The sequence below is a fragment of the Ascidiella aspersa genome, chromosome 9 (genome assembly GCF_963924565.1).
Source record: "Ascidiella aspersa chromosome 9, kaAscAspe10.2, whole genome shotgun sequence".
Lineage (NCBI taxonomy): Eukaryota > Metazoa > Chordata > Ascidiacea > Phlebobranchia > Ascidiidae > Ascidiella > Ascidiella aspersa.
The window spans coordinates 11312278-11331731 of record NC_139455.1 but is presented as its reverse complement, the minus strand read 5'-3'; the positions used below and the strand labels follow the sequence as shown (position 1 = coordinate 11331731).

Here is a 19454-nt window from a genome sequence, read left to right as displayed (position 1 = left end):
AACGGTTCGCGAATGTGTCAGTTGTACTATCACCGCTGCAGCTAGATACAAAAAGAAAGCTGTAAGGCGACAATTATAGCGCCTGACGATAGAAAAGACTGTATAGCTTCGCAGCTTGCTGTTGACAAATCAAAGTGACCTGGTTTAGAAGTGCTCTTAACAACTTTGAGAAACGTTTCATGTTATAAAAAAAAGGGGCCATGGAAGACCTAGTAGTTCAGCACAAATGCAATGTACAATATAAGGACAACATATTTTGGAACACTTTTAGTTTGTGGTTAAAATCAACTAAATTTTATAAATACTGCTGGTGAACAAAACAACTCAAAGGGATTATTTCGGTATTGGTGTCGGATAACAACAAATTAAGGGCAGGTTATAGAGGACAACAATAAAAAAAGAAAATTGAACGAAAGTAAAGCAAGTGTCACTAGAGTTTGTGATGTCAAAAGAAGGTACGTTTATATATTTTCCCGTATTACTACGGTAAAGCATTGCTATTTATTCAACTTTCAACTTTCGAGTATAAGCATATTCTTCGAGAAACATTAACAACGACTACTTTTTTTGAAGATTACTAGATGTGATTTTAGTAATTTAGTTTTATGACAATGTTTAAGTATAAGTAAGACAAAACCTGTTTTTTTAATAAATGTCTTCAGGAAATAGATAAAGATTTAAATAGATTGATTACTGTGCTTGCTGACGGGTTTTTACAAATTGGGTTTTAATTTGATACGTGATTCGTCACAATGCAGATTTTTTATGTTAGTATTTCACCGTGGTAGTATAAATCGTTCATACTAGTAAATTACTTCTCATGTTTGAGCAACACCACTTTTTTAGGATGTCACAAGCAAATAGTTACACTAAAAGCCACTAACTCTAGTCCTATGTACGAGAACTAGTTCAAAAGACGATGATTTTCGATAATTACACTAAAATGTTTATTAATCGGAAATGTTTTGATCTTTCTTAACTAAGAAATATCATATTTGAAACCCTACTGCGTACAACTCGTCCTGCTAGGCTTAGCTGTTTCTTTACTGACCGAAGGTGTGCTGCCGCATTCACAATTAACGCTAACCAAACCACTTTTCCTTGGTAAATTCATCAGGATTTCATGGAAAATTCCAGCCGTTCGTTAAGTCCAGTGAAAAATTGGTCGACGGCGATATCGACGGATGCGAGGTCGAACAGTTTCACAACGATGAATACAACTACAATTCCTATCGTAAGCAGGTTTTACTTCGTAAAAAACTTAAATCAACTCGGAAAGAACAATTGTTAAACACAATTTAATTTCGATGGTGGATAGTTAACTTAAAATTATTTGGAAAATTGCATATTATGTTCTTTAGTCTTCCCCACTTAAATATATATAAATAAGTGGACCAGAAAGGCTTTCCAATTGTGATGTATGAACTTTTACTTTTAATGTATATTAATTGTATACCAAAATAATATATAAATTTTTCACCTGGCGTAGTAGGCTAACATGTTTATCCGAGAGTTTAAAAACAGATTTCTCTTTCGTGTTAAGTAGGCTATTTCGACTTGAACAGCCATATTAAGCGGATTAAGGGATAATGAAAAATAATAAGGGGCAACGTACACCGATTCTGTTGACGGATTAAATGTAAAATAGAACGCGAAGGAACAACGCTCGAGTAAACTTGAATAGCAGCAGGCTGATGGCCCTTTTAAGCACTACACTCGTTTATAATCAAAGTAATTTTACTCCGAAATTGTTAATATATAGCCTATTTCAATAATTACTAAGTACGGTAGTTAGTAAAATTAAACATTTTTAATAACCAATAAAAGTTTAAAACAAGCATTAAAAAGAGTTTAATTTAGTACAAGTAAGCGTTTATGAAGCAGTAAGGCCGCGAAGCTCTTTTTGTTCCGTGGTTGATTTTTTTTTTTGATCTTTTGCAGTTTAGGGCAAATTCGGAATCTATAACCATCTTGGAACATAAAACTTTTGTGTAATTTTGTATGCCGTTAATTTATGTTCAATTTTGTATGCTAGACGCTTTTTTTAATTGTACTGTTACGAATTTAGATGCATTTGGTATTGTGTTAATTGCTTTGCCTCTATACATAGTATAAATATCCGGAAAAGTGAGGTGTAAGGTAAAAAACTTGTTAAAAGTGGGCCACAGTTTACTTACATTTTCAAGGACTCCAACGTGTATTTTATCGCAACGATATTATATATGTGTTTTTTTTGTGTGAAGGAATTGGAAGACAGTACAAGTTATGGGACCGAATTAGATTATTTACCAAATTCGGACAACAGAATGGCGGAAGTTACCACCAAGTGGACCAAACAGACACAGAAGAAAAGGAAAATAGTAGACAAAAAGTGAGAAATTGTTTCATTTTTTGTAGGACGGGGTGTGACTTGTTTTATTCACGATTGATTTTTCTTTTTAAAAAAAATAAGGAATTTATTCTCGAATTCAGGGAAGCTCGGCTGCCTTTTGTTTCTGAGTTTGGCACCCGGCTTATTATTTTACGGACGAATCGGATCTAAAACTTGTTACTCAACCTTGGCCAATTTGCGTAGAAAACAGCTCTGTAAATAGAACAAATATTTTTATAGGCTCCAGTCTATAATGTCACAAATAACGAAGTATATGCTATCTAAACATGTCACAACAAAGTTTCACGTATATAAGATATGGTGGTAAAATTTTATAAGTCCGCACTTCATGTTATCATTTCACCTGTAGATATAGACGCTACGAGAAACCTCCCTATTCCTACGTGGGACTCATCGCCCTGGCTATTCAGAGCTCAAACAGCAAAATGCTAAAGCTGTCGGAAATTTTGACAAGAATTAGTACAATGTTTCCTTTCTTCAAGGTAACGAATTTGTTGATTAAACGCTATATTCTAATAAAACATTACTAAAAGCAGTTGAAAAGAATATAAAACTTAGAAATAGAAATTATTACAGATAAATACATTTTTTTTAATAGACGAATGTTTTGTATCCAGGGAGAGTACCAAGGATGGAGAGATTCAGTGCGACACAATCTTTCGCAAAACAAATGTTTCAGTAAAGTAAGTTTTTTTTATGATACACCTTCTTTTTTGTGTTTATCTAGTAATAATTGGCAACTGACAAACTTGAACGGTTACGAACAACAGTACACCGAGAGTCTTCCGATAGCTTTACCAAAATCTCTTAATATAACTAACTAAAAAATTAACTTAGGGTAAGATTTCCATTATTGGCTTGTTAATGTTTTACTACACAATCCTCATTTGGCAAAGTCACGTTCGTTTTCTTGCTTAGAATTATTTATGCTGTAACAATACAGGTGCCGCATTTATCTGTAGAGACCTACTATTGAATTGAAATTACAAACTCGCAGGTTTTATCGGACCCCAAAAGGCCACAATCTAAGGGTAATTATTGGACAGTTGATGTCGATGCAATTCCACTGGAAAAACTTAAACGTCAAAACACATCGGTCTCTAGAAACGTTGCTCCAGGATATTCGTATGCTAGGTAACAGTTATTACAATATACCAATATAATACAGCTCGTCGAATCCTAAGTAGGCATAGTGCTTATTATAACATTGACTTTCAAACTGTGTGCGTCAAAAGATTTTGGGTGACCCAAAGCGTTTTGTAATATTGGAAAATACTTTTTTGTCTTGGCACGAAAACATACAGGCACGAAACCGAGACTAAATGCACCTGACCTATTAAGCGTTATCATATTTTTGAAGCTAAAAAGCGGTTAAGCTGTGTCCAGGTTATTTTTTCGGTCGTTCAAGTACGACATTCTCAAAATACGTCACAGCGTAAGGTGACGAAACATATAATCTACAAAGGCCTGTTGTTGCCAGTCAAATTTTCGAGTGAATGCAAGTAAATATACGAAATTCGCGCGAGAAAATTTTGCTTTACAGTATTGTTATTTTTACATATTGTTATGAAAAATGACTTATTTTTGTTCTCTTGACTGAAAACTGCAAAAACAAATAACCCCTCCTAAATCAACCATATCTCCAGCAGAAATATCTTTTTTTTACAAGTAGTATAAAACTATTTTGAATTTCTAATTCAGAAAACACTAATCTAGCAAGACACCGAGAAAAATTAATAGAATAAACACGATAAAAATAACGTATTTTGAATTTACATACCGTAATCGCCCTATGTTTTGGAGATGCTGATAGGCTGCTTTTTTTCGGAGTTCCTAGAAGCCTTGATTCGATGTTATTTTCTAAAAAAGTTACAGCAGGGAATCCTACTCGCATACTATTACTGAACTAGGGAATGCGCTAAAACAACCTGGCACCACTGGACCAATTTTGCGCTATATTGCGTTATAGGATTACATTTACTTTTTACGCAAGGAAATAAAAATGCATTAGGTACCAATCTTCATCAAGTTTGGCAAAATACCGTTCAAAACAGACTAATATCCGTGTGGAGGGAAAGAGAAATATATATAACAAAATATATATAACAAACCATTTGTGTTTTTTTATTATATTTTATTTTCTCTTTTAGCTTAAGTCATTTATCCCACAGTTGTTTAAAGATAAATAAACTAAAACACAAACTTAAAAACATTTTAGGAGGAATACCGGTCTTACCCAAAAAAATAGATCTAGTCACACGCTAGGGGCGCCGCCAGGTTTTAAGAGGTCTACAGGTGCGCAATGAGGTAACAAAGATTAAGAAACATTCGTATAATGTATATGTTGTCTGACCATAAAATGCGTGACATTTTGGCCGACTAATCGGGACGCCGGGACGTATGATAAGCACATCTGATATAAAACCGAAGATAATAATTACTTACTGCTAAACCGTGTATTAAGAGTCAATTTTCCAGTTGTGATATGACCTTGTGATATGGTCAACGAATCGTGGCTACGCGTTCTTTGGTTATTTTTGTTTCTGGTAAACCAACCATTACATTCGAAATAGAACTAAAACGACATCAATGATATTTTCAAAAAGAGCGATTTAGGCTAACTAAAGGCAATAGGCATGTGTCTACGAAGTACCATTTTGATCATTGTTTTAAAGTGACCAATGTTAAAGTAAAAATATCTTTAGCTATAATCAACACGAAAATATAAGATATCACGTCAGCAAACAACCAAAAACTTAATTTGTTGATAGTCGAACTTGGTCCGTGTCTTCAGTTTAGTTTAGAGTAGCTCGTGATTCTCGTCTTTCATTCTTTCTGTTTTCATGCGCTTTAAAGTAAGTTTGGAGTTCTTTTTATTCTAGTGAAATGTATTAAGTATAACGATACTCATTTATAATTAAGTATGGGTATCGTTTTATAAGTATTACTGTAATGCTTTTTCGTGCAGGAATCTAAACGATATATTTAACATGCTTACTGGAGAACTAAAAGTATCCGTGGATGTTGGGAATCAACATGGATACAATACAGCAGAGCTGCCCTTCTGCAATCAATCTTCTTTTTTCGGAGGCAATAAAATGAATAAACAGCATTCTACTGTTGGTAAGCAACAAAAGTGGACAGCCTAGGCTTAGACTTGCCATTTCTATTCGAATCGACTTATAAGTAGATAACCACCTTTGTAGCATTATATTTTATTAATTAATTAAAGTTTATAGCACTATATTATTTTACAACCTAAACCGACATTCTTTGGTAAACATTTAACGTAGGACACAGGAAGTTTAAACCCGAAGGTTCTTTGGTAAACGCAAGCACAGAACACCCCGACGTTCCAATGGCCAAAACTTCAATAAACGCACGTTCGTTGGAGTTGGGAGACAACTTTTCATCTAGGTAATATGTTGGCCTATATTTTATGTTTGACACTATTGTTTCAAATAAAAAAATTGGTCTAAACCAGATGTGTCAAACGTGTGACATACGGGCCGCATGTCAATCTTTACACACATTCACATGCAGCTTTAATCGTTTTCGCCCGTGCTGCATCAAGTTTTGGATATTAAAATACCTTAATGGGCGGATTTGCTGCTTTTCAACATTAGAAAAGCTGAAATATGAACAATTTTTGGCGCCGCAAAGCACAGTCTTTACATTAACAATGTTTACCTAAATCGTAAATTTTCCGCACTCGAATACATTAAAATTTATTAAGCCCCAATGCCACTCTCTTTGTATATTTACAACGTATGTTTGTATATCTACACGTTAAATTAAGCATTGTGCAAAAACAATAAATATAACTGGATATAAACCAGTTATTAATTCATACTAAAGTTAGTGCGGCCCGCTGAGGTTTACTAATTACAAGCGGCCATCAATAAGACTTGAGTTTGACACTGCTCTGCCTTCGTCCACTGAAAAAAGCGCGTGAAAAGAGTTATTATTTATGTTTTCAGATTGTCAACAGCAATTGATTTACATCCTGCGTTAAACGAAGATGGTTTGATATCGGATTCCAGCAATGAAGATGTTGGCTCGAGTGAAAGTTGTGTCCCCACTGATAGTTCCGATGACGGTATTTCGCAAAATTACGAAGTTTGTAACCGAAAAAAACGATGTAAGAGAAAACGAAGCTCTCAAAATAAATGCGACCTGCAACCACTTCAACTGGAAGAATACAAAAACTACCAACAGCCATTTGTTTCTTCAGGCGGAATGACTTGTGGACAGCTGAAATCTTCAAACATTGCCCCACCTCCAAACCAGAACCCATTCGAAACACGAACCTGTCCGACAACCAAAACATCGACAAGTCATTCCTTTCTTTGGACTAGTATTGATCAAACTGTGGGGCCAGATGGCCCTCCAAACGTTACATGGGTATCAAATTCGTCACTGAATAAGATAAGGTCCCTTTTTGAACCCCCCGTGTTAAAATACAACGAAGGTGAACATAAAAAAACAATATCGAATGATTTATTGATGGATAACTTTGCCGATCAAACCGTATTTTTGCAAGAGCAAGCATCCGTTTTACCTGGTCGCCCGAATGCAGATTACAAAACTATCCATAAATATAAGGCAGAAGAAGACCCGACCATGACCATAAGTCGTCTTGACTCTGGTCTTTATTTGTCTAATTTGTTTGACCCCAATTTCATGTTGTATTCACCTGTGCAATCTGTATCTCTACCTCTGTCGAACTGTTATCGTGAATCAACACAGTGCCAATCTTCCAATGACAACAGAAACATGCAAATTACATATAACCAAACTTGGACGCCGACACAAGATTTTGCAAACACCTTAGAATTTTAATTGCAATTAATAGAATATTCGCGTATTGCGTAAGTGTTTAATTCCTCCCTTCCTCCCTCTTAAAATGTTGTTTTAGTAATTTCTTAACAAGATAACTTCGACGCAGTTGTATCTTTTGCCTTAAATGCCTTTTTTCGAATTTTTAACAGAATTTGCCAAAAATAAATACAGAACTTTTGATACAAACTATATATTTTTGTTTTGGAGGTAATATTGACGCTCGCCACCATCTATTGTTTCCTACCCAAAATTATGTTTGTTATACCTACCCCTGAAATAGTTTTGCCGCCTGCTGTTAACCCGATCAACTTTAACCTGTATTGAGTTGTGTAGAATACCCCTAGAATACTCAAAATACCTTAATAAATACTACGCTCATATTATTTTACCAGGCCAACTTAACGTAAAGAAAAGTTACAATATTAGGTTAGATATATCTAGATTGAGATTAGGGACGCAGCGCAAATAAAATATTCCGACAACCGAGTCATGCCTTGTACAAGCACACAAGTGAAATATGATAAAATTACTAATAGTTTAAAAATTTGGTTGTGAAACTGTTACACACCATGGGTGGCCATCCTATGACGCATGAGTCACCAGTTATTCATTGCACGATTACAGGCGCACCAAAAAACAGATCACATACAAAAAAAATGCATGCCTACTGTAATAACTAATGGCAGCTGATTTATATATAAAAAGAAAATAACGTAGAACGGGAAAAATATTTTCTAGTAGTTAGATTTAGACTGTCATCCACAATATTAACAGAAAGGGGCCCCGAGACCGTGTCCCTAAACTTTTTGTTAGCAAAATTAAATGACATTTTATGGCATAGAACAAGTCGAACGTTTAGGGAAAACAAAAAACGTTATGTTCTTTAACCACGCTAAATTCAGGTAGATTTCGCAAATTTTGGCAATTATTGCACCGAAATTGCTTTAACATGACGGGGCAATAACAGTACTCAAAAGCAAATTTTGCATCATACCAAGTTTAGGGCAATATAGCATTAAACTGGTAATTAACCTATTTTATTTTATCCAGTAAACTTTAATTGTATGACATTGAATAATAAGTAGGCCTGGTGGGTTGCTTGTTTTCTGACTTAACTACGCACTATTCATCAGGGCTGCGGAGTCCGAGTCGGACTCGGGACTCGAGTAAGACCTTGTAAAACTACCCGAGTCCGACATGCGCATGCGCAGTACCAAATTTTAAAACTGATATGGTCGCCAAATGGAAATTGTAAAGGTGGAATATTACATGGCGGAATATTTTCCAACCATGTATTGTGAGTGAATAAATTATACGACACCCCTATAAGTGGATTGCTGAATATCCACGTTATTTTAGTTACGTAAATTGGTGAAATACAGGCTGTAGAGTCCGGGCCGGAGTCGGGACTCGCCAAAATCGCACATTTGACCGAAGTCGGACTCTTTTTTTTGGGCTGGAGTCGGGACTCGGGGTATTTTTAACCGACTCAGCAGCCCGGCTATTCATGCCACATTGGTTTGAGCTATTTTGTTCCAGTTTTGCCATTTAAAAGAGGACTTATAGTATTTTATGTTGTACTCAGCTTAAAATATATTTCAGTTTTGTTTGTGTTGTAATCTTCTCACGCTCAAGCATTAGTCGCTTCGTAATATGAAACAAACTTAATACTGAAGTAATCTTTATTTACGATAGAAATCTCAAAGCATAATACATAAACAACGATTTGATGCTGAATGTGACGAAGTATTGTATTGCAAGCAGTCCTGCAAATATAACTCAGAAGTAAAAAATAGGCAAAATGTTACATAAATATAAGTACTCCCTTGTTGCTCTGAATACAAAAGCAAAACAATTTGAAGGTTGGGTCTACGTATTTTTTAGTTTATCGCGACAGAAAAAGGATTATACATCCACGCAAGCACAGTGCGAAGAATATTAAATGCTGTTTGATTAAAACGTACTATTCATGGAAGATAGAGTTTGCATTTCATGAGCAAAATAAATCAAATAATCATACGTCTCTTTATGGTTAAGCAAGTTTATTGCCTACGATATACGACGAATATTTGTGCCAGAAAAGCAAAGTCTTTATTTATTAAACATGTAATAACAACAATTTTTTTCTTTTAGGTATATTTTAAATTATACCAGGCCTGCACAACTTAAATTGGTACAAAGTCCGCAATAACAAAAATATATTGTCGCGCACCGCCTTCTAACGTTAATGTAACAATTGCAACGTTTATACATAGCCAAATGGTTTATAATAAGAAAATATCCTCAAGTTAGTATAATCAAAACATACTGCTACAATGGTTATCTTCAACGAAATGTATTAACAATATCTTATTATTGTTCTCAAAACTTATAGGCCGTCAAACGTAGTGGCTATTGCATTTCAGTTAACGTCACAACTCATCACACAAAACACAAGATTGTTGTCACTTCAACTTCTATACGCATGAAAGGATTTGTGCAAAGACAACTCAACCAACCAACCTTACGTTGTTTTTGCTAATGATCACCGCAATAATGTTTAATCATGCATTGTAAGTATTCAATCAAAAGGTGTTAATATACAGCGGTTTGTAGGTTGCGCAGGCCTGAATTAAAACTGATGATTATACGTTTTTATAACTACCATGGGAAGATTGGATTTATTTTCGCTGATAAGGCGATTATTTTTTGACCTGTCAAAATTTACACGTAAGGTCAAAACTATTATCAGTCAAAATCGGTAAAAAAAAGCACGAAAATCGTTTACAAATTAGACAAAACTGTAAACAGCTTTTAGAAATTGTCGTTTTGTTAAAATATTATTAAAATTTAGTTTTGTATTACATTCGACAACATTTTACATGTATTATATCTTCATTAGTGCAATATACGGTATAAGCGAGCAGGCAGAATTAACCACGCAAGCCTGGGTTATAGCATTAGTTTCAGCTTCAACTCGTTTTTGCTTTAGATAGTTGTGTATCTATGATTAGGACAAATGTATTAAACAGTATTTGCTCTGTGTTTGTTCGCTTGTCATTTGCAATTACCCCATTTCCTATTTAGATAATATGCTAGGCCTTATTTTCTTTTTCTGCAATTATTTTTACCTTTTATTTCAACTGTTTACACAACATTTTACTAAAACAACCAGTGTCTTGTTTTTCTTTGGCGTTTTTATAAATGTTTGTCGATTTAATATAATAAAAATATCAATTAGGCATTTCCAAAAGTTTTGCATAAACCCTAAAAAATAACTGATTTGTATTTGACAAGTCATCAGTAAAACATCAAAAACAGTCGTCAGTAAAACATTTTAAAAAAAACAAAAAAACGCCAAGACACAACGCAGTACTTCATACAACAATATCTTCTATAAATCAATGTATTCCTAATAGATCTAAATATGTCAATAAAAAAATCTTTAGATCCAAAAATAATCGCCCTACGGTTAAGACATTTTATACGTATATTCAAATTACGACCCATTATACTGAAAGGTGTCCACGTAGAGGTAGCAATGATGGTAAGGTGCTGAATAAGAAAAAAAATGCATAATCCAAAACTATCGTAATATTTACAACAAATACACAAAACATGTGTCGGGTTTTGGTAGGGAATGATTGTCACCTTGCAGGACACGTCTTTATTTCTCTTGGCGCCTTCATCATCACAACATTCTCGGTTAATGTCGACTCAGTTTTACCGTAGTGGCTTCTTTCGAGATTTCTTTGGCATTTTCCTTAGAACAACGTTATGCTTTAAATAAAATAATGGTTAACGCATAAAAAGATGCTTTGTTTGCAAAGATGCTTTAGTTTGCAAAACTGAAATGAAAACATGGTAGTTGATATTCGCATGTGAGTTTTATTTTTTCCAAATACACGTTTAAACGCGGTGAAAAAATAGTATGTCGCCAGTAAAAGCGCAAGTATCAAGGTATTTCTTACCACACAAAAAATATTTGCTTCACTTAGGGTTGGTTTAAAAGGGGGCAACAAGGCGATACAGTCTAAAAAAGTATTTTATACGAAGAAATTTTCTCAGCTCAAAGGCAAGAATACCATTTCACTGTGACACTTGATTTTAAAGGCTTTATTTTAACTTCGATAATAATAGATACTTTTTTCGACCGCTATGGAGCAAAAAAATTGAGTTTTTTTAGATAAAAAATATTTCACCGTTATCTTGTTGTTTATGTTTTAATTGAGTACAGGTTATAACTTTATGATTTTAAACTGGGAACTAAAAAAAGAAGATCTTTTTAGGGTTAACAGCGAAAAATAGGTTAAATAACAACAAGTGTAAATGCTTTTATTCTCGAGTCGTGCGAAGGTCTTGCGCCTTCTAAATATGAACAGGATAGCGAGTGAAAAATTACTATTTGACCTTTTTTAAAAACCCTAAGTTAATTTTTTTAAAAAAACTTTGACGTGCTCACACAGTGCACTTTAGTGAGAGTTATTAGGTAAAGGCAATTAAGGGGTCCGCGGCATAAAAAGGTTAAAAAACACTGGACCTTATATATACATTCGAGCACCCAGTATCAAAAAAATATATACGTTTTTATATTGATACTTTGTTAGTGTGTGGTAACGGTTGAACTAATCTGGCATTGCGACCTAGGTTATACTATCAGATTAAAATATTATTCTGTCAACATACTTTTTTATTTTCAACGAAAGCAAACTTCACCGAAATCGACGTTGGCTTGTGAGTAATATGTGTCAAAAACATCCATCCTAGTTATTGGAAATTTATTGGTATGTGAAGATCTGAAGCGTAAAACGAGTTGGCTGCTGTTCGATGGCCCCTCCTAAAGAATGGTAGTTGTTAAAACAATTAAGTTCAACTTAGTCATAATTCACCACTTTCTACCTGACAAGATCTGAAGGTTTGTTCAACTGATATAAATTCTTTTGAGGATGGACCCAAACCTAACCTCAATTTCGTTCCAAGATACGAAAAAATATCGATTGCGTGATTTACGCTTTCATTTCCTTCTTGTAAAAAACGTTTTGAACTTTTGTTTTCACAACCCAAAAAAATCCACTGCTCCACTTCAGTTGAGAGAAGTTGTAGAAATTTGATTTGCATTAGCATTTTGCCACCCCTGATTCCACGCCGACCGTGGCCAACTCGCACAGAGCGACGTTGTCTGCTTGGATGAAGCACAGAAGCGGGAAAACAAGTTTGTGCTCGACCATTTTTGATCCTGCAATGAACTTTTACGGCATCATTCGGCACTCCACCGTTCGGGTCAATCCAATATGTATCTAAAAAAGAGATTTGGATTAAATTACAAATTAAAATACGAAACCCTCTACTTAAATTACTCGGAAAGTTTATCAAAAATTCTAGTTTATTTTTAACACATTGTATAGTTTGAAAATATTGGAAGGCCATTTCCTAATTTGGGAAATCTGCCTGGATACGCATTTACCAACATGCACATGTTTTTTTATTTTTGGTAATGAATACTTAGGTCTTCGGTACCTGATTGTAAGGATTGTCCATTAGATAGTAGAAGGTCTTTACATGTTATAGCAGGTCGTTGTTTACTGCCGTTAGCAATTTTCATATTTTGAAAGTCTGCTTCCAAATTCCGCAATAAAACCTCAGGATATTTATTTAACTAAGAGAAAAAACAGAATTTTAAAAAGTAAAATGATCTAAATTACATTATTTGGATATACGAATCTTTATTACAGCAGTTTTTCTCGACTTATAGGTCGCAAACAAAATTGAGTGGCCGTTTAATTTAGTTGGGTCGCCGACTACAATAGTTCGAATGGTTCGATTCAATGGGTTGGGTTCCGAGTAAGATTTCTCCAAAAAATAAAAAAAAAAGCAAAAATCAACTTATAGATAGTCATAGCTTGTATTAATTATATTCCAACTTATTAATGCAAATTTCAAATGTTATGCTGGTTTACAAAAAGTTTAGTGAAAGGATTTGGATTAATGTTATACTTACTCCTGTAATTTGGGTCGCCGGAGAAAAAGGTTTAAAAACACTGTATTAAGAAATTTACCATACCAGTATTTGTGAATCAACAATAGCAGCGTCGTTTTGCAAGCTTGGCCCCTTATTTTGACTCTTCATTTGATGAGTCGATGCCGAGTGTAGCTTTGACGGACCCTGCGATATTTGTTTAATTAATCTATTTTTCAGTTGTCTGACAAATCTATACAATATTATATATATTACTGGATCACAATAAATACGCTTTTATGCCTCTATTGATATTAATTCCAGTAATCTCGAAAATTAACTTGGATGCGATAGCTGTTGACTCAACTGACCTTTAAAAAACGGAAAATTAATATACGATTTCGACTAACCATTCATGAGAATAAGGTAATTTCATATTAATTAATTTTTGGGTTAGAAAACGTATGAAAACCCGTATGGGGTAAGAGTAGAATATGGGCACCAGAAATTTACTTATAAGGCAAATTAGGAAAACACAAAAATTAAAAAATTAAAATATACCTATCTTAATAACGAGATAAACTATGGTTTAAAAAAGTGCTCTACACCCCAGTAAACAAAAAAACACTACAGTATAATTATTGAGGAGGGACATTTAATGCCTTTCATTTTCATTATTAAAGTAACTTGGTGAACTTTTTTTAACCTGCACATTGTATATATAAACCATATGTTACTTTGCAGGCTAGGCAAACTTTGTTAAATACAGTGAAGTGCAAATAAAACAAACTTACAGGTGGCCCAGGAGGTCCGGCTCGTCCAGTTTCTCCCTATACACAACAAAATTTTAAATATAATGCCATGTGATAAACGAAAAAAAGTCTATGAATTTTTATATATTAATATACATATATATATATATATATATATAAGGACTTGTCCAACGTTCACTAGTGGAATGAATACCTTAACTCCTTTAAAACCGTGTGAACCTCTCATCCCCATGTAGCCAATTGGTCCAGAAGGTCCGGGTGCGCCAACATTTCCCTCCAAACCTCGCTCACCACGATTTCCCTTGCCGAGATATTACAGTAATTTACTCATTATTTTATTAAAAACGATTAAGTTTTAAAAAAACTGTTGTAACATTTTTGCCTACTACTCTTTCTGTAAACACTTTCGAATCGACATGAATTTCGTATTGCAGATGGAACGAAACCCCATGTCAAAAAAGTTAGTCTTTGCTAAAGTCGTATATGACACATGTTGAAAACAGTTAAGTTCGTATTTGCACTTGCTGCACTCCCTCCAGTTTTGTGTCACACAGGGATGTCACAGTAAGAGCAAGATCAAACGCAACTTGATTCGCCACGAACTAGTTGTTGACGCTAAACATAGTGAAATTTACATGCTAACCTTGCGTATAATTTTCAACATTCCTAACACATAATCCCATCATTCGAACTGAACAACGTTTAAAGATAAACTGAAGAATTATTATCAACATACATAACTTGATCAATTTACCTATATTTTTTGCAAATAAAAATAAACTCTGCTCACGTCATTTCCGTGATATCCAATTGGTCCTTTGATACCTTGTTTTCCCGGATCGCCTTTAGGTCCCTGGTAAAAGAAGGACGTGATTATGTGAGTATGTCTTAGCCGACCATGTAAATATATTACTCACGAGCGGCCCCAAGTTTCCTTTTCGACCTTCGAATCCCGCATTACCACGTCTGCCCTAGAACACAACGTAATTTTGGTGGTTTGGCATATAACAAAAATAATACTGTTTGAAGCAAGACATATTTGAAACCTTTTAAATGCTCTCACCTTTAAACCTTTCTCTCCCTTGTTACCCTTGTCACCTCGCAGTCCTACATGTCCTGGCGGTCCTTTACTACCGATAACTCCACGTATTCCTTTAGTGCCATTAAAACCCTTATAATGTAAAATTATTAGTTAAAAAAATAATTAAAAATTATTAGTTAAAAAATAAAACTATACGCAATAGAAAAACATTAACAAAATAAATGTCAAACTTTGTTTTAATATTGTGCTTACAACAGTCGCAGAATTAGAAAAAAAACATGCATAAAGAAAATTACTTGACAAAATCACCTTTTCACCCCTTTGGCCCTGTAAACCTTGGGCTCCGGACAAGCCATTTGGGCCTATAGGTCCAAATGCTCCAGGGATGCCAATTTTTCCGGGATCTCCAGCTTCACCCTATAAATATGTGAACAGTAGCAATATAAACAATGAAAGATTAGTTTGAGGTTAAACTACAACATCAGGTTTACTTTAGTAATTCAGTTACCCGAGGTCCTTGGTGTCCATCCCTCCCTCTGACACCATCTGGGCCCTGAAGCCCCTGCAAAAACATATGAATGATCATATAATAAGTAAATACATGCGACTAACTAGTGATTGTACATTACCGGTGGCCCATCTTCTCCAGCCAAACCAACGATCCCTGGTGGTCCTAGTCTACCCTGCCACAAAGAAAAGATCAAAGTGAAATAATAGCAAACAAAGATGCAGAACGCTAATAAAATGTAATAGTACTCAAATCAGAAAACCCTTTACTTACAGGGCTGCCGGGATTCCCTCTCACGCCTCGGACACCTTTTTCACCAGGAATTCCCTTCGGAATGAAAGCGTATATTTAAATCCGATATTGGATCGATAAATTTAAAGGATTTTGGTAAAATAGCAAGATCAGTTTAGTTTATTTATTATCAAGCAACCGACATAACCTTTTTCAAACATTAAAACCAAATTGGTTACGAAGAACAACAGTTTAAACACTGTTACACGTCCAAAACGAAACACGAAAGAAGCAGTTAGCAACTCACCGCCATACCAATTGAACCAGGTGGGCCAGCTATCCCTCTTTCACCGGCTTGACCCTTAAGAATTAAAACGAACTTTTCATTAATAAGGTAAGAACACAATATCATTAAACAACTATTAGTCAGAAAATAACTTCCAGTCAGGTGTTTTTTATTCATCAACAAATTATTTCGCCGAAGTCATCAGCTAAATACCTTTGTTGGTATTTAATATAAAAAATCCATGTGTGCACTTTATGCTTTAACAAGCAGTTTTATGTAAAATATATTTATACATCTTTTTGTGTTACGTTGTGCTTTAGGCCTACGCAGGTCCGTTTGGTGCCGCTCGGTACCAAAATAAAACATTGGAACTCCGCATAATAGAGGGATTTGTCATCCTGCGTTCATAGTTTATTGATAAGGAGATAAATAAAAATTAAAATACAAAACTGTATTAAAATCATAATAAAAACAAAACTGTTTAAATGTTAAAATACTTATACTCTGACACCAACCGACATCAAACCTAACCCCAACCCTAAAGCAAAATTCATGCGATTTTTGCACGATTCTTTAAAAGCTGTGTAAAATATATATCTTGATGCCAAAGAAAAAACATTTCTTTTTCCCCAATAATTTTAATAGAGGAGCTTTTTTAAAGCAACTCATAATACCTAATCCCGACGTGCGTTAATTGTTTAGAGGCATTTTTACACGGCCAAAGTTACTTTTATTGCTTAATTAATATACGCTGTATGTGTTCGTGAAGGATTTCGTGCGTGTGTGTTTCTCACGTGTCGTTTTCACCACCACTTACATCAGTCCCGGGATGTCCAACGTTGCCCTTTGAACCTTTTTGCCCTGGCAAGCCCTAAAAAAATAGGTTTTAGTGAAGGATAGGGTGTATTTACTTCTTATAAAAGTATTAAGGTACATACTGCTTTTCCACGTAAACCAGTTTTGCCGCGTTCACCGATAACGCCGTCAGGGCCCTGTATAACGTAGTTTAAATATTAAATCAAAATTTATAATTTTATGTTTGAATTAGCAAATCGAAAATCTGTTTAAATTATATTTTCTAAAATGAACAATATTATTACCTTGGGGCCAATCTCCCCGATATTTCCAAGGCTTCCTTTATTACCAAACGATCCCTGTGAACAAACATGCTTAGTTGTTTACTATATTATTGGTTAGGTACACACACGAAATCCATATGGTTAAATCTAGTTAACTTTTTAAATAACGCATACCCAACAATAAGAAATACAATATGAAAAAATCAGCATACCTTTATCCCTTGTAGACCTTTTTGGCCCGCTGGACCAATGATCCCAGCATCGCCCTAAAACCAAATAAATTTTAATCAGACATTTATTTAACTACAAATGCGCCATTAATGAAATGCCGAAAACCAATTTTTCTTTTTCGTATTTTATTTTTATGTTGTTGATAAAATTCGGAACTTTTTTCCTTGCCACAAACATTCTGACGCAACTACAAATTGACACGCTAGATATTCTTTAAAACACGCGGTAATATAATTTTCCTAGTTTCTATGAAGGTATTTGTTATTAAAATCAATACGTTAGTGATTTATATAAGTGATAGTTCCTAATCGATGAAGTACCCTCTTCCCTCCGTGCCCGGTTTCACCAATGCGTCCGGTCTCGCCGACTCCACCCTATAACCAAGAACGCAATCAGTTACGAAATATTAATAACCAACAATCAATTAGTAAAACACTATTCTTACTTTTGGGCCGCGTTCTCCTCGTGAACCCTTATTTCCCATGAGGCCTCTGGGGCCACGTTCTCCATGTTTTCCAAAATATCCCATAGGACCGAATTTTCCTGCCAGCCCCTAGATAAATGTACTAATTACTTTAACATTTTTATTATCCATGTAATTCTTCTTTAAGCTGTGCGCATACACTAGAATGTTTATATATTTCAATTTTGTTAGTTTAGTGATTGTCGTGCCTGATTGTTTAACTTTTGTAGGAATCGTTGATGTCATGTTTGCAAATGTTCGTAACGCAACGGTTTAAATTCATATGAACTGTAAAACTATATTTTCTTGTTGTATAGACGCATACAAACCTTGGAACCATCTTTTCCACGCTCTCCGACCTTTCCTTGTTTTCCATGCGGGCCCTTATTTTATAATTAAAAAAGTTTACAATGGATTATTTAGGTCTGCTAAAATGTATACAATCAATAAAAGTTTGTTCACCTGATATCCCATAATTCCAGGAGAGCCAACAGGGCCTTTAAGTCCGACTGGACCCTAAAACATACATTATTTTACAATTGAATCTATATATGAACACGTAGTAAAAAGTATACCATATCCCCCTTCTTTCCAGGTAAAAGTTGAAGTCCGGGACCACCTCGCTCACCCTTCGTACCCCGTTTCCCACGTGGTCCATCGGCACCAGGTGGTCCAAGCGGTCCAGGCATGCCCTGATCACCTACTGCCCCTTCACTTCCATCTACGCCTTTGTCTCCCTGTATTCAATAATAAACTTTCCATTTTTACTAACAAATATTATTTGATGTTTTGTAGTTTTAGCCTTCTTTGGAGGTATAAAGGGGCGTGTAACATTAAGACATACCCAATGCTTTTCCATATAAATGTCTTGCTTTGCGTGCACATGCTACAAAAAATGGCCACTATAGAAGTCCTAATATATCCAAATGTCCTGTAGGTGACGTTTCAATAATATATTTACAAATAAACTATAAGATTTGTTATACCTTGGCACCTTCACCTCCTTGCGCTCCTTTAGATCCAGGCACTCCAGACTGACCCTGTAAATGATTAGGAAAGTCACTATCACATGAATCATCTATGTCAGTGGTTTAAGTCTCGGGACTCCTTCAAAAAAAATTAGCAAGCGTATGGTACCATTATTCTTTAAGACTGACCCAACCCAGGGTATTTAACTTGCGGTCCACATATTTACCTTGGGTGTAGTTTGCACACACATGTCTTAACCACTAATTTGGAACAACTATATAGCCTTTCCTTTCTAAAATATTGCAACCCTTATCGGCACTATTGTAGTGAAATTAGATAAAAGTGAACAGAAATGTTACATTTAAGATGTTTCCTTACTTATAAAACAATCTGTCAATTTGCAGTGCACTGATGGACACCTTGCAACTCGTTTACAGACCCCTTGGGGTCCTTAGACTCTTGCTTGAGAACCACTGACTTATGAAATATACCTGTCCAGTAAACGATAGTCCATATTATTTGCGATGAATTGCAATTTTTGCAATATAAAGTCACCAAACGAAATAACCTGTGGTGCCAAGGCAAAATAAGGACTTTTCCAGACTTTGTTTTTGCACAAATCGTCGTTTATTACGTGTAATTGGAACCGATATAAGTTATGTTTTACCGCCGATGTACATACACGATTGACAAGTCTAGATAA

At 34.9% G+C, this 19454-nt stretch overlaps 2 protein-coding genes across 2 annotated transcripts; one reads left to right on the top strand and one right to left on the bottom strand.

The window, feature by feature from the left end:
* The first annotated feature begins 442 nt into the window (after positions 1 to 442).
* On the top strand, positions 443 to 9378 carry LOC146132996 (uncharacterized). The gene is made up of 11 exons (XM_083397621.1): positions 443 to 455; positions 1118 to 1242; positions 2244 to 2371; positions 2742 to 2874; positions 3010 to 3075; positions 3390 to 3526; positions 5361 to 5515; positions 5686 to 5809; positions 6373 to 6491; positions 6627 to 6863; positions 9368 to 9378. The coding sequence occupies exons 1-11, from the start codon at positions 443 to 445 to the stop codon at positions 9376 to 9378; spliced, it is 1248 nt and encodes a 415-aa protein (XP_083253747.1).
* A 2527-nt stretch (positions 9379 to 11905) lies between these two features.
* LOC146132995 (collagen alpha-1(I) chain-like) lies at positions 11906 to 15558 on the bottom strand. Its single transcript, XM_083397620.1, has 11 exons — positions 15493 to 15558; positions 15294 to 15401; positions 15006 to 15113; positions 14860 to 14913; positions 14733 to 14795; positions 14136 to 14243; positions 13964 to 13999; positions 13275 to 13376; positions 12731 to 12869; positions 12113 to 12510; positions 11906 to 12050 (listed from the first exon to the last, which is right to left on the bottom strand). The coding sequence occupies exons 1-11, from the start codon at positions 15556 to 15558 to the stop codon at positions 11910 to 11912; spliced, it is 1323 nt and encodes a 440-aa protein (XP_083253746.1). The 3' UTR covers positions 11906 to 11909.
* Between the last annotated feature and the right edge of the window lie 3896 nt (positions 15559 to 19454).

Coding starts and splice junctions, on each gene's coding strand:
- LOC146132996 (XM_083397621.1), top strand. Junction 2,372..2,741: donor AGGAAAATAGTAGACAAAAA/GTGAGAAATTGT, acceptor TTTCACCTGTAG/ATATAGACGCTACGAGAAAC. Junction 3,076..3,389: donor AAAACAAATGTTTCAGTAAA/GTAAGTTTTTTT, acceptor ACAAACTCGCAG/GTTTTATCGGACCCCAAAAG.
- LOC146132995 (XM_083397620.1), bottom strand. CDS start 15,558: ATGTTTTTGCAGGGGCTTCAGGGCCCAGATGGTGTCAGAGGGAGGGAT. Junction 15,114..15,293: donor AGGGCCAAAGGGGTGAAAAG/GTGATTTTGTCA, acceptor TTACATTATAAG/GGTTTTAATGGCACTAAAGG. Junction 14,000..14,135: donor ACGGTTTTAAAGGAGTTAAG/GTATTCATTCCA, acceptor TGTTGTGTATAG/GGAGAAACTGGACGAGCCGG.